The sequence below is a fragment of the Leuciscus leuciscus genome (genome assembly GCF_965113295.1).
Source record: "Leuciscus leuciscus genome assembly, chromosome: 7".
NCBI lineage: Eukaryota > Metazoa > Chordata > Actinopteri > Cypriniformes > Leuciscidae > Leuciscus > Leuciscus leuciscus.
This window is the reverse complement of record NC_138731.1, coordinates 39,690,828-39,706,010: the sequence shown is the minus strand read 5'-3', so window position 1 is coordinate 39,706,010 and position 15,183 is coordinate 39,690,828. Positions and strand designations below refer to the sequence as shown.

At 36.6% G+C, this 15,183-nt stretch overlaps 1 protein-coding gene across 3 annotated transcripts in view; it reads left to right on the top strand.

The window, feature by feature from the left end:
• The window catches only part of hdac4 (histone deacetylase 4), a 198,459-nt gene that overhangs the window by 156,279 nt on the left and 26,997 nt on the right, over nt 1-15,183 (top strand). For all 3 annotated transcript variants that reach the window (XM_082174627.1, XM_082174626.1, XM_082174628.1), the window contains 4 exons: nt 1,511-1,566; nt 3,228-3,315; nt 5,106-5,225; nt 6,744-6,841. In XM_082174627.1, the coding sequence (XP_082030753.1) occupies nt 1,511-1,566; nt 3,228-3,315; nt 5,106-5,225; nt 6,744-6,841 (362 nt within the window). The remainder of the gene's footprint in view (nt 1-1,510; nt 1,567-3,227; nt 3,316-5,105; nt 5,226-6,743; nt 6,842-15,183) is intronic.

Here is a 15,183-nt window from a genome sequence, read left to right as displayed (position 1 = left end):
GCATAACACACTGAAATACACCAATCATCGCATTCAAAAATGACATGGCTCAAAACCATGCCTCAGCATGCCCAGAAAAACTCAATACACCTACATAATGCACTAGCTTTTTTTTCCCTCTGTTTCCCACTCTATCTCTGCATAAAATAATATCCTCTGTAGTGAGGAAGGATAATAAAATCAGGCAGCTGCAGGCGGCCCAGTGTGTGAAACCTGAGGTAAAGTAGTATCACACACTGGCAGACTTAAAGTCCTCTTGCTCTCAATAGCCACGCAGTGACACCCAGCCACATAGTAGCATCCACTGAGCTTTATTGTCCATCAGCCTGAGTGGAAAATACATTATCTGTGAGGAGTCAAGGAGAGACAGGACAGAGAGTCTGAGTGGCGTTTCCCAAAGTCACTTTGGAATGATGTTTTTGTAAATGAACCCTCATTCATTAGCATACCTCCGTTATACTGTGTCCAAGCCAGGCGTCCCCCCTGAACGCGAACCACTGCATCAAATGACAAAATCATAGCTAATAAAAAAATACTGTCATTGTGTCCGCCAAAACAACTGTCATTGTGATGATAGCTACTTAAAAAATGCTACAATAAATTAAAACTGAATAATAAAGTGAAATCTTGAAATATATATTTTTTTTATCTCATTTATTCTTTTTTTTGAGTATAACAAATACAGTATGTAAGATTAAACTAAATAAATTAAACTTTATTTCATCAAACTCCCAGTTAAAAACAACTCCATAATAATTCTTTTGAAATATTGATTTGTATTATTGTTAATTTATTGTTTTTAAAGTATATTTCTAATAAAATGATGTATTCATTAATTAGTTTAATAATCTAGTTTTGTCCCAAATGATGCACTATACACTATGAACTTGTGCACTATGTACTCAATCGTGTAGCGTATGAATGTTATAAGTTGTTTTGTCATTCAACATCATAATGCATGAAGTGTCAAACATTCCACAATTGTTTTTTTTTTTTTTTTTATTGTTTTTTTATTAAAGGGATGATCACCCAAAAAAATTCAAATAGAAAAAGTACACTTTAAATACCCGGATGATGCACTTAAAGGGATAGTTCACCCAAAAATGAAAATTCTGTCATCATTTACTCACCCTCATGTTGTTCCAAACCAAACAGTTGATGAGCCCCATTGACTTCCATAGTATTATTATTTTTTCTATACTATTGAAGTCAATGGGGCTCATCAATTCTCTGCTTACTCATTTTCTTCAAAAATATCTTATTTTTTTGTGTTCAGCAGAAGAAATAAATTTTTGGGTGAACTGTCCCTTTAAGTGCATCATTCGGGTATTTAAAGTTAACTTTTTCTATTTGAAATTCTCAGCGTGAACACACTACTCTCACAATTTATACTACGAAACTGCATAGAATAGTGCATAGCCACGCAAATTGGGATGCCCCTGCTGTGTTAAGGTTCTTCTGTATTTCTCACTTCTAAGGTCTCAGACACTGTGTGTGTTTGTGTTCACAGAACGGCTTTGCTGTGGTTCGACCTCCAGGACACCACGCTGAGGAGAGCACTCCCATGTACGTTCTCACTGTATCTCTGTGATCTCAAAATAAACCCCACAGCCGATATCAGCATCCACTTCAAACACACGCACAGCATCATAAATCAGTGTTATACACACTCTCCTCTCACATAAATGAATTCCAGCTCTGCAGTGGATCGCCTGGCCAAGACTGCAGGACTTCCAGCGCTCTCGCTGGCTTCAGTACAGTAATGCAAATTGTCGGTGAGGTGAATTCAGCACAGTAGGCCAGTCTTATCTCCAGACAGACTCACGCCAGTTTTATTTGGAAAGACTAGCATGTGTTGTAAACGGCATTTTTTCATGAGTACGGTAGACTTTGGTATGTCTTTTCTGGATCCAGGATTTAAAGAGGTTCCTGTAGCTCGAAGTTAGAGTTTTGATTTCCAGGGAACACACACAAATTTTTTTTTTAAAATACATACATTTAAATGTAAAATATTACAGCACATACTTTTGATATAATGTGTTGATTTCTATATTCAATATAAATTAAAATTGTTAATTAAATATTTCATTAATTAATTTATTATTTAATTATTATTATTAGCTGGTTAGCTGTGGCAAGTTTTGCACACAACTTTGTTACCACTTAAATTGTGACTTTTGTTTACCGAACCAATTTTCTAAATTTGTATGCATTGTCAAATTCAACCATTCAACCCTGTTACCCAAGATAATGGAAGGAACAATAATGATAAAATAATAATAATGATTGTTTCATTAATGGGCTAATTATGTTTCAGTATATCAGTATCTACAAACTAACATTTTGTCCCATAATAGCTAGCTTTTTTTTCCATTTTTTTTTTTTTCCTACTTCATTTTGATGTTTTGTTTATGTTAATAGAAAATAATAATCACCGAAAAAAACTATTTAGACATTCCTCAAATTGTGGTAGCAAAAAAATGCACAACTCACATAAAGTGACCATTAGTTTGCCCTCAACATTGTCATTCAACATTTAGTGCTTCCTTTTACTGACCAAATCCTGAAACATGATTACATGATTCATTTTGTAAGAGTTTCAGCCCTATACTTTGTACTTTATTCATAAAAAGTGCAATTTATTCCCGATCTGGCATACTTCTGACTGTTTGGAGATGTTTGGGTACACGATGTTCTCACTGTTAAGCTCAGGCAACTTGGATGCAATTTTAATTATCTTGATGCTTGATGGTTTGTGCAAATGAATGTCAGTTATCGTTAATGTGGGACTAAATTCCCTCAAATTGATGAGTTTTGCTGCTCTAAAAGGCTCAAGCATCACAGCCGCTCCTCCCATCTTTATTCCCAGTGCGTCTCCCTCATTACGGAAAGGTTAAATTAAACGAGTGTTCCTCAGTCTCTATGGTGAAAGGTTAAATAAAAGGATTGTTCCATCAATGCCGTGTTTGGGGAGTCGACTGAGGTTTGGTGCCTCTGCCGTGGGCCGCGGGCCAGGCCCTGTTCTTACGCTCTGATGTCAGGCCAGGACGCAGTGGGTGAATCGTGTCATTAGCGAAATGAGACAATCCATCAGGCCAGGAGGTCCACTTCAGAAACGCACACGATCAGGCCCTCCACAATAGATCACACACACCAGCTGACTGCCCTGGTTCTGTGTTCTCCCTCACGTGCTGTTTTTTTGCTTTTGTTTTTGACACAAAAAACAGGGGATTTTGCTATTTCAACTCGGTCGCCATTGCAGCCAAACTCCTCCAGCAGAGACTCAACGTCAGTAAGATTCTCATTGTAGACTGGGTAAGTGTACGCTCAATCAGGTTGGATATATTTTTGTTTTAGTCCATGAATTCATATGTTCTTTCTTCATAAATATCTTTTTCCTATTTCTTTGTCACTAGAGTCACCAAACTGAATTACACAAATAGTTAACATTTTTAAACTGATATCCGGACACGTACAGTAACTGGCGCAGTTGGTGCATATACCATATAAAAAATTACACACATTTTTTTCAGTAAATGTCCATGGGCAACAGTTGTCTTTTCTGCTAACATAACCAGTGCCATGAAAGTGGAGGGAAAAAAAGTTATATATAATTTTAATATTTAATATTAAATATTTAAATATTTTACTATAAATTATATATTTATATATATATATATATATATATATATGAAGAGTTCAGATGCAAAAACCTCTAAATGCCATCTGAAATTTTCATAACTATCATTTTTATCAAGCTCATTTATTTAAGTTCAGTCATTTCACTTAAATGGCAATTAATAGGTCATTTTCATTGCCATTTAAGTCAAGTCAAGTTTATTTGTATAGCGCTTTTCACAATACAGATTGTATCAAAGCAGCTTCACAGTATTAGATTAAAATAATACAACAAAGTTTGTTTCAAGAGGAATTTATTGATTGATAAAATTAAATTAAATATTTAAGTGAAATTACTGAACTTAAATAAATGAGCTTGATAAAAATGATCATTCTAGAAGAAAATTTCAGATGGCACTCAGAGGCTTTTGCATCTGAACTCTTCATATATATATATATATATATATATATATATATATATATATATATATATATATATATATAGAATACTGTATGTAAATAGTTCAACTATAAATGAAAATTATCCCATAATTGACTCACCCTCAAGCCATCCTATCTGTATATGACTCTCTTCTTTCAGCCGAACACAATCTGAGTTATATCAAATAATATCCTGGATCTTCCTAGCTTTGTAATGGATTTGAAACAGTTTTTGAAGCTCCAAAAAGCGCATCCATCATAAAAGTACCACATGACTCCAGTGAGTTCATAAATGCCTTCTGAAATTGACGAACGTGGAAGCGCAGAAGCAAAACAAAACACTTGTCGCGAATTAGAAGTCTAAAACGAGAAGTTTTAAAGACAAATGTCGGAGGATTTCGATAAGAGAAGAGGAGCTTGAGTTTTCATACATCGGGTCAGAGGTCAAAACTTTTTACATTTTAATAAATTTTATATTTATAATGCTAACTTAACCAGTGGCAAAATACATGTTTAGATGTATGTTTATATATTTTATAAATATTTAATAAAATGCATTAAACATAAAAAAATTAAAAAGTGATTATATAATATATATTTTTTTATAAAACTCTGAGAGTTTATGGTATGCGGGACAGTCCCTGTCTCATCCTGGGCCAGCGGTAGCTTAAAATGACAAGTGGCGTCAAGGCAGACTCTGCTGGGGTCATTAGGGTTTCTGGATGCCTTTTAAAATGGCTTTCATTTCCTCGTCTCTGTGACCCGGCTCTTCTGACAGACCTGCTGTTTATGGGGAAGCTGACCGTGACATGTTGTGGCAGACATGAAAAGAAATCATCCCTTAAACTGTCCTCCTGCATCACTGACGGCTCAGAATAGATTTTTACACACGTTTCATTCCAATGCAAATACACCAGAGTGACGGCATGTCTTTTTACGGCATCTGATTTTTACATTGCTTAACCAAATATTGTTGTTTTGAGTAGATTAATGATAACTTTAGGATAGAACAGATGACGTGAATTGTTTGTACTGTTGTGCATTAGGATGTTCACCATGGCAACGGGACTCAACAGGCCTTCTACAGTGATCCGAATATCCTGTATCTGTCTCTCCATCGCTACGATGATGGGAACTTCTTCCCTGGAAGTGGAGCCCCCGATGAGGTGAGTTTTTGTGTGCCTTTTAACAGTATGGTAAGATTTTTTTATGCTTTTTTTTTTCTCTTATGCTTCAAGGCTGTATTTATTTGATTAAAAAAAACTGTTTTCTGTTTAAATATATTTTAAAATGCTCTTTATTCCTGCGAATCAGCATCATTGCTCCAGTCTTCAGTGTCACATGATCCTTCAGAAATCATTCTAATATGCTGATTTGCTGCTAAAGAAACATTTCTTATTATCAATGTTGAAAACTGTTGTGCTGCTTAATATTTTGATGGAAACCGCGATGCATTTATTTTCAGGATTCTTTGATAAATAGAGATCTTTTGTAAAAATTTACAGAAAAGTCACTTTTGATCCATTTAATGCTGAATTGAAAGTATTATTTTCTTTCAAAGAAAAAAATCTTACTGACCACAAACTTTTGAATTGTACTGTATATCACAGTATGTATGCATTTCTTTTGAAACAGCTTAAAAAATACAACTTTTTTCCAGTAAGAGAAACCCTAATTTAACTATAATTTTGATGTATAATAATAATACAAGGCATACGATGATTCAAAGATACAAAATCAGGTTTAAACCTGAAAATAAACAGTTTTGGGGATTTTGTAAAATATAAAACTGAGAAAACATGGAAAATGTGCTTAATATTCTGCACTGGTTCTAGGTGACTAAGAAAATGTGTGACGTTTATCGTGCGAGTTGTTTGCATAGACGATCAGATGCAGATGCTCTTTGAACAATTCTCAAATCACTCTGGAGAACATGATCAGAAACCGAAGCTGAAAATTCTGGATGCGTTTGGCCGAAAACCCCAAAATGCTTTTAGGGCAATACGGCTATTGCAAACAGCAACAAGTATACCCTACTACATAGAAATGTCATGTTGGCGTGTTATTTGAGCGAGACTTTGCTGTTCCGATAAGCATGAGCGGTACATGAGTGGAGCGTTCGCATAGGCCGTGAGCAACACACGTGCATAAAGCAGAATATTGAGCAAAGCACCACACCGCGCTGTGATAACGCTAGAGCGAGAGTGTAACCTCATATTTTCGATAATTTCCAGCGGCCAAAATGATGTTGCCTCCCTAATATAAGCACTGTATGGTAAAGACAGTTGTGTTCTTCTTTTCCTCCTTATTTGACTCCAATTTCTCTCAGTTATAATTAATGCTCATTATCATTAATCCGATAAGTCAGCTCCTGCCTCTGAACTAATGAGGGGATTGAAATTGAATTGACTCAGTTGTACCACTAAATTCTGGTATTAGTCAAAGTCCATTTGGCTTTCAAATAAGACCTCATTACAGTTTAACTCTGGTCGTAATTGTTGGGATTTGTCCTTCATTGGCTCTGTGACATCAGCGCTTTTCCCGAGGATGTTTGAATGTGCATGATTCATAATAACACTTGCTCATCTGCTCCAGTAAGACCTGTGCTGGGAGCTTAGCAGCCTTAGTACTACACCACATATTTAATAGAATTGTATTTGTGGCTTGTTTTTGTCTGTGTATAGGTGGGCATCGGTCCAGGCGTGGGCTTTAATGTGAACATGGCATTCACTGGAGGTCTGGAGCCGCCCATGGGGGACACTGAGTATCTGGCAGCATTCAGGTAACATCGTCACACATACACCTCTTTTACACCAAAAAAAGCAAGGACGGTCTACATAAGTGTATTGCAGTCTTTGTTTACAAGTATAAAACTGTTAATGTCTCTCAGCGTCTTTATGCCATGATGAGCTGACTTTGGTGTTGGCGTCAGACGTAATGGGACCAAATATTGAATGTATTTAATACTGGGATTTTTTTGTTAATAAAATCAAGTTATTTTAAACTGACACATAGACAAAAGTGTGTGGAGTCCTGTAGATTTGTAGTGTCTGCTCGTGTATCACATCAACTTTGTTGATTATAATGTTATTTTTGTCAAATTTTCCAGTTAAATTACTAAAAATCCTTAAAACAAGAAATTTTAGAAACAACACTACATAAGATATTAAGACTTATGATTGTGTCTTTAAAAATAGTGTTTTTTGTCTTAGTGCACTGACAGATTTTTTTACATTTGTTTTAATCATAAAAAGAAATTATAATTAACTGAGAAGTTGTTTTAATACTAGTTTTAATATCTTATTCAGTCATTTAAGTATTATTTATATACTGTTATAGTATTTATTAATATTTTGAATTAGCTTTATTTATTTATTTTTTCAGTTTTTTTTATTTTAATTTTAGTTGCCGTTTTAGTCATTTTGTTACGTGCCTTTTTTTCATTTCAGTTGTAGTTTTAGGAATTTTAGTACTTAAACTTATTTATTTCAGTTTGTTGCCAACATTAGTAGTTTTCAATCAAGTTTTTTTTAATTTTACGTTTTTATTATAATATTTGTATTATTTTAATTTAGTTTTATTTTAATTACAGAAACTGATTTTTAATAGTTTTAGTTGACAATAACAACACTAGCGTTTCTTCAAGTAAAGTTTTGTTTTAAGGATTTTAAATATTTTTTATGAAAAACAATCAAAAAGTCTAATTAAATAGTCATTCATGTGGACATTATCCCCCCTTAGACACTGGTTATTTGGTCCTGGTTCAAGACCAGCAGGTTTTAGTGTCTGGTGCAGAAGCCATATTTCTCACGCAGATTTTTTTATTTTTCCTCTCTCTTTTTTTGGGAAACGTGCAGAATGAGTCCTGGTTGAGCAGCGGCATCATATTGAATAAAGACGCACTTATAACTATTGCACGGATATATTTGCCTTACTGAGCTTATTATATATTTATTTATTTGAATAGCTATTTACTCCCTCAAACTATTTATATTACCACCAGCTGCACAGTCAGAGATTTCATGTGGGCACATGTGGCTGAGAGTGGCCTGTTCAGGGCTGAATTTATCGCAAGGCAATGTCCTTTTATTGGATGGGCATGGGCTACCCCAGTGACCTCACAGCCAGTAGAAGGACTGTATTTCACCACTGAGTTTAACTCCGAATAGGATGTGATGATTGAGAATGCTGGAATAGTCTAACAGACTCTTAAGAGCTGGAAGTTAAACACACTTCAGTTTGATCAGCTGGATTAATGAACCTTTTCTTTTTTTGGCAGGAAAGACATTAAAAACTATTTCAAAGAGAAGGGCTCTGTTTCAAAAACCTAGTGAGCTGTTGCTGTTTGAGCATGAAAAAAGTCTGTAAAGTTACAAAGCGCAAGGTCCAGTCCAAATGAAGTTATTCTCTATATCAATAAGCACTATTTCTGAACTTCCTGAAACGCCTCGATTGTAGTCTTGAGTTGTCTTTCGGGAACATTCACATCACAATATTATTCATTTGAATAATTCCCACCCAAGGCATCTGCAAATAAAGAGGACGAGGCCAGGTTGAGTTGCGTTAGTAGTGTGTTGAAGCTCGCGGTTATGGTACATTTCCGAAACATACTCGAAGCAGTTGACCAATCACAACACACTGCCCCAGTTGACCAATCAGAGCACATTTCGATTTTCGGAAGGAGGGGCTTCATAGAGACCGGAAATAAAAAGAGCATTACTGATGGACTGGGAAAAGAGGTGCTGCAACAATGTGATTTTTTTTTTTTTTTTTTACATTCAATCATGAAAACCTATTCCAGGAGACCTCAAAAATAAAATCAAGACTGAAAATGGCCATAATAGGTCCCCTGTAACACATTTTAATAACAGTTACTGGTATTTTTTGTTTTACATTTTACAACTGACATTCCTTTAGCATCGTCTGCCATCTTGGATGTCGTTTCAAAATAAGACATGTTTGAATTATTCTGCCCACTTTTTTGGCATTTGAGTCATTTTCATGCTCCCTTAAAATGAAGGCAGCTCACTAGGTTTTAAAATGGAGCCAAACCAACTCACCGGTTTAATATTGCCTACTAACACACCCATATGACAGCCAAACAGTGTGAAAAGCCCCAGGCAAAGCCCCATTTTCACAGGGATTTTCATGAACGGTAGGTGGTTGTTGGAGAATCGGTGGGAGAATGGTGTCTTGTAACAATTTGTATAAGCTCTGCTCATCCGTTGAACTGTCCCTTTTATCTGTAGCAGGGGCTGATGGGAGTCTTTGATGGTGAGCCAGTAAAGCTGAGCCCCATTAGCATTGGTGTTTGGGGCTATTAATAACCCCTTCCCTCACAGCGCGGGCGCACGGCCGATTCGAGATGCTCTTTGAAGAGGGGCCTCCGTGCCCAACGCGTTCAGGCTGCTTCGACAGGTAGATGGCTAAAATATGGCCCGCTGCAGGGCGATGATAAGGCAGGATGGTCCTCGCTCATCCCTGTTTTTTTAAAAGCAGACCACCTCCCTCTCTTTGACCCAATCAGCCCGTCTGTCCGGCCGTTGCCGTAAATCTCTCCCCAACACGTCTTCGATAAATTCGCTGCACCTCTCTTCAGCGGCTTTTCCTCACGCAGGGTCTAAGTGATGCCAGCTGAGTCTGACCCGAAGCTCCCCCTGATCTCATCTGCATCAGCACCCATGTTAGGATGCTCCGGTTTGGCCATTGAGAATCAGACGGAAAAGTTTTGTAGAGATCTACCTTTGTAATGACTTTGACTCGCTTTACGTTGCCATATCACTCAGAGACTCATTGGTTGCCAGCTGCTGTACTCATACCCTGATGCACACCTTCACTCTATCAGTCCATTCATTCTGATTCATAACTCCAGTAGAGACGGCTGCTGTATTAGTGGTAACCAGTCATTCTACAGTTGCCCTGACAGATACTGCTATGCACACAATTCCTATTGAAAATCATATTTTAGTTTTTAAAAACACCTTTTAACTGCAACTTGGCATCAATTATATGACCTAATAAATATTTACAATTATTTTGATTTTGAAAAATATGCATGTCACCCATTCATTATTCAGCTGACTAGAGAGAATTTTTCAGTTCAAATACAGTAATAAAATTAGCAAAAATAAGAGATTTGTTGTGAAACATAGTATCTAAGAAATGTATAAGCACAGTAAAAAAGTGAAGTTAAATTGTTCAAAAGATTTTTAATAATTTACATAAAAGCAGTTGTCGCTAATTATTTCAAATGTGAAAGGTGCTATATTTGATCATGTTGTTAAATTACAAAGATAATTATTTTATTTTATATATAAATTATTAAAGTGTAATATTGGAAATATTGGAAATATTTTAAAGAATTTGTACAACTGGAACATTTTATGAAAAATGCTTGCTGCTAAATGACTAAATGTAAATTTGATTAAAAAGTTGTTCCTTAGGTTAAAGGTCATGTGGTCGTTTATTATAATTAATTATTATTATTGATCATTTATTGCAATTATATAGTGTGACCTTTAATAAAATAGTAAAAGAGGGTATAATACAGAAAGGTTATTTTAATACAGTAATGTTGTATGGATGAGTTTCATTTTTGAAAAAAATTGTGTTGAAAATGCCACCACAGTTGTGGAATGACCCAAACCATATTTGCGTCAGCGTTTGCCTCATACGCCAGAGCATGCGTGTAACTCAGTACATATGTAATGCTCTACTGTTTGAGTTACAGGGGCACCTGAGCCATTATGTTAATCGAATTACATGCAAATCTGCTCATGATTCATTCTGAGTCAAAGGAAACTCCATGTTAAGTGACTCAACCTTTAAATGATCTGTAATCGGGTTGTTGTGTTCATAGTTTAGTTATCTGTCCTGCGTCCACCCATGATCCACCCAGATGAGGGGACGTGTCTCACTCCCACTGCGCTCTCTCTCTCTCTCTCTCTCTCGTTTTCTGTCATCAGCTGCTCTTTACAAACGTTTCTCAGCGTTTGATTGAATGATCCCTCGAGACTGCGGAGGGAGAACATAACAGTTCATATATTTCTGTCTACTGCCTTCCTGCTCACGCCATTCATTCTTTTTCTTTCTTTCTTTCTTTCTTTCTTTCTTTCTTTCTTTCTTTTTCTTTCCTTCCTTCCTGTTCTCTATGATTTCTGTCACTTATTTTTTCTCTTTTCTTTTGTTTTTGTTTTCTTTGTTTTTGTTTTTATTTATCATGTCCTTTCTTTTATGTTTGTTCATTCTTTCTGTCTGTTTTTCGTTCTTTCTGTCTGTTTTTCGTTCTTTCATTGTCTTTTTTTTTCTCTTTCTCTTTTTTGTTTATCTTATCTTTCTCATTTTTGATTGTTCATTTATTCTTTCTTTTATTATTTTTTTTTCTCTGTTTATTTCTTTTGTTTGTGTCTTTCTTCAGTTTGTCTTTGCAATTTTGTTCATTATTTGTCTTTTGATATTTTATTATTTTTGCTTTGTTTGTTTTCTCTATTTTTTATTTGTTCCTTCTTTTGATTGTTTGTTCTTTCTTTCCTTTTGCTTTGTTCTTTCTGTGTTATTTTGCTTTTCTGTCTTTTCTTTGACGTTATTTGTTCCGTTTGTATCTTTATTTTGTTTGTTTGTTCTTTCTTTTTTCACCTTATTTTTGTTCTGGCTTACTTTCTTTTGTTTGTTTCTTTACCTTTCTTTCTTCCTTTCTTCTCACTTCTCACTTTCCCTCTTTTATGCATGTCTTTTTCCTGGTTACCCTCATCTTTTTTTCCTCCTCACTCTTCCCCCCCCTCCTCAGCGATGTTTTGTGGGCCTCTCGAGACAATACATGCCTTAAGGGCAGCACCTTCTTATTTAGACCCAGCCAGTGCCACGTTGCATTTACTGGGGATCAACCCTAGGATGAAGAAAGTAGGGAGAAAAAAGATAAGAAAATTGGCTCTAATGAAAACCAGAAGCCCAGGCACTCTCACCATGAACTTGGAAACAGAAAGGAGAATTGAAGTTAATTCAAACCAGCTCTTCGCAATGCCAGATGACAAGGCTTTGAAGTGCCCCCCTCCCCGCCGCCTTTACTCTTTGCATTCTCGCTTTTTTTTTTTTTTTTTTTTGGGACGGGGGAGCGATTGGAAAAGCCTTTGAGACTGATGGATAGCCATGACTAGCATTAACCCTTCACTGCCCTTTTTTTTGGGTTTTACAAGTGCATGATCCTTCTGTTCCAAACCACTCTTGGCATGTTCCAGCTCTGGGATTTGGTGGACCCGTGAGGTGGGATCGGTTTTCGAGAGCCTTGTGGTTCCAGTCCATGTAATTTGTCTCAGTCCATTGCAAGGAAATTTGCGCAGGCTAATGCTAATTACCAGTCATAAATCCTTGCCTCATCTTGCACGTCATGGTTGAGTCTTCCTCGTCTGTGGATCCGTTCTCATTGTTGCCCCCCTGGCAAACATGACAGAAAGTTTCCCTGAATAAGCTTTTGTAAGAGGATTCATTGCCAGTGAGTTTCGGGTGAGGCGGATGAGCATCTAGAGAGATGGAGGTCGCCGTTTGTCTTGCTCATGCCATGGGACAAAGACGTTTCCAGAGTGTTTGTGTGTGAGACGGAAAGATAAAGTGCTCGCAACATTGTATATCCCAGACACGCGGTCCTGTACTCTCATGCCAAGCTCCGCTGTCTTCCCACAGACCCCACAGCGAGGCAGATGGGCTGCCACTGGGGAGAAGAGGAGGAGGAGGATGATGAAGACCTTCTCACGCTCTGTAGCCTTGTGTTTCTGAGACTCTAAGGCTGTTTTCACACTTGGTTTGATTGTTTGGTCCGAACCACAGTTTGACAAATTGTGTACCATCTTTGAGTTCACATGAATCCAAATTGTATTGTTTGTTGATGTCTGTCTTTCCTTTGCTTGTTTGTTTGTTCTGTCTTTTTGTTTCTTTGTTCCTTTCAATTGTTTTTGTTCTTCCTTCCTTCCTTTCTTCCTTTCTTGTTTATTCATTCCGCCTTTTGTTTCTTCCTTTCTTTTTCCTTCATCAATAGTAGTTAACTTCAAGTTAATCATGATTGCTCTCACACAAATTGAGAGTTCACATGAACGAACCCCAGGCCACCGTTTCAAGCAGGCTCAGGTGCAGTTTCCTGTTGCGCATCGTAGTAAAAAACAGTTTTGCATCAAGCTAATTCACATCAAATGGACTCCACAACACAACCTCTGGGTCTGGGTATAGGCCTGATGTTCCCACAAAAAAAGTAGCACTAAGCAATAGTAATGCCTCTAAATGAATGTGAAAAATAATGTAATATTTAGTGATTATCCGGAACCGTAGAAACACGTACATATTTGTGGGGCTTGACATTAACACACGCCAAATGCGGGTATATGCATTATTATTATTGTAGCCTTTTAAAAAGTCATCTGAAAAAATAAACTAAGTGCAGTGTAGTGATATCGATATGTATATGAAACTCTTCCAATACTAATTTTTTCCTCAGAATAGATACACGATACCAGCTGTGGTTTATCACTCACTCGTCTCTCTGACACACAAACCCGTCTCCCCTCACTCACTCATTTCATTTGCTCCGGATGAATATTGTTGGTGTTTACAGGGCTTAAACTTCGGCGTGGGATTGCATATATTGTGCATAATTTGACTCATTCCTGCAGATTTTTTGCTCACACCCAAAGTGCGCGCACATAAAGCCGCCTCTCAGTACTAAATTCAGTTATTTTTTGCTGCTTATTGCGCATAAACAGTCAGATATACACAAAATAATGAGAGTTTTCACGTAAACACATTCAGTTCTGTTTTAAATGATCGTAAACAGTTGAGAAAGAAAACGCTTTGGTAACACTTAATGGGTCTGTGTGTCAGGTCTTAAAGTGACAGCACCCTAATATACCTGCTGCCAAATTATGAGATGATATTAAAAATATCTATATGGCAGCTTTCCCCCATGGTATTGATGTCAAAATTGTGGCCAGTGAAAATACTGAGTGGCTAATAACTCTGAAAAACCACTAGCCTCAGTGTCTGGTGAGCAAAAAAGTTAATGTCAAGCCCTGCATATTTGATACAAGAAGGAACTAACATTTTTGTTAATCATCCATGGTGCAGCCATATTAGCTGCCAAAGCTGATAATCTCAAATTGGCTAAAAATATTCAGCCTGGCCAATATCTCTCTCTGTTTTGAATTACGTTACGTCTGCTTGCAAATTTCTAAAAACGTTCTATTTGACAGCATAACTTTGAGTATCTCTCCTCCTATTTCGCCCTTGAATTTCAACTGCAGCGATAGTGAGAGAATCCAGATCTTTGCTTTTTTTCACTTGTGTCATTAGTGAATGTAGAGCCCAAACCGCAGTCAGCGGAGATCCTCTCTGTGTGTTGTCATTTACTGATCTGACTGTCAAACGGATGGTCCGCTGGATCTGAAGGGGCCTCTACATGCGAGTTCTGGAGGAATGTGATACTGCGTTCAGGTGCGGTGTGTGAGGCCATGAACATTTCCCAGCGGACCTGTCTGTGAAGGGTGAGCTCATGACTGATGAGAGGTGCAGCGTATGATGCATGATCAGTATTTGTGAAGGACTGCACTCGCTGTATTTATGGACTGGGGTTCTACGGTCATGGAAATATATGAATTTTAAATTGGTGTTTTCCAGGCCTGGAAAAGTCATGTAAATAAGTAAAAAGCCTTCTGTATTGTTCACATTCACAATGAGCCTTTTGGGGAGGAATTTTGACTTTTTAGTGTAGTTTATGGTTATCAGGTTTGTTGGTATCGGATATTTAATTTCTGCATTTTTTTGCTTTTTAGATTACCTTTGCAGTCTTCAAATTCTCACAAAAAAAACAACAACAATTATTTGATAACACTGATGTCATCTTTAACAAACCTCAGAAATTATACATTTTTGAATGTCCTTTTTTATTATGTTGTGATTCCTCATTTCACTTTTAAAACATGGCATTTAAAACTTAAATATAAATGTGTGTGTGTATATAAATGTATATACAGTAGTCAACATTTGAAGTGGATCAAAAAAGTTCATCAAAGTTGTCCTAAGACAAGAACGGGTACTGTTCATCTTTGATGAAATGTTTTGATCCACTATATATATATATATATA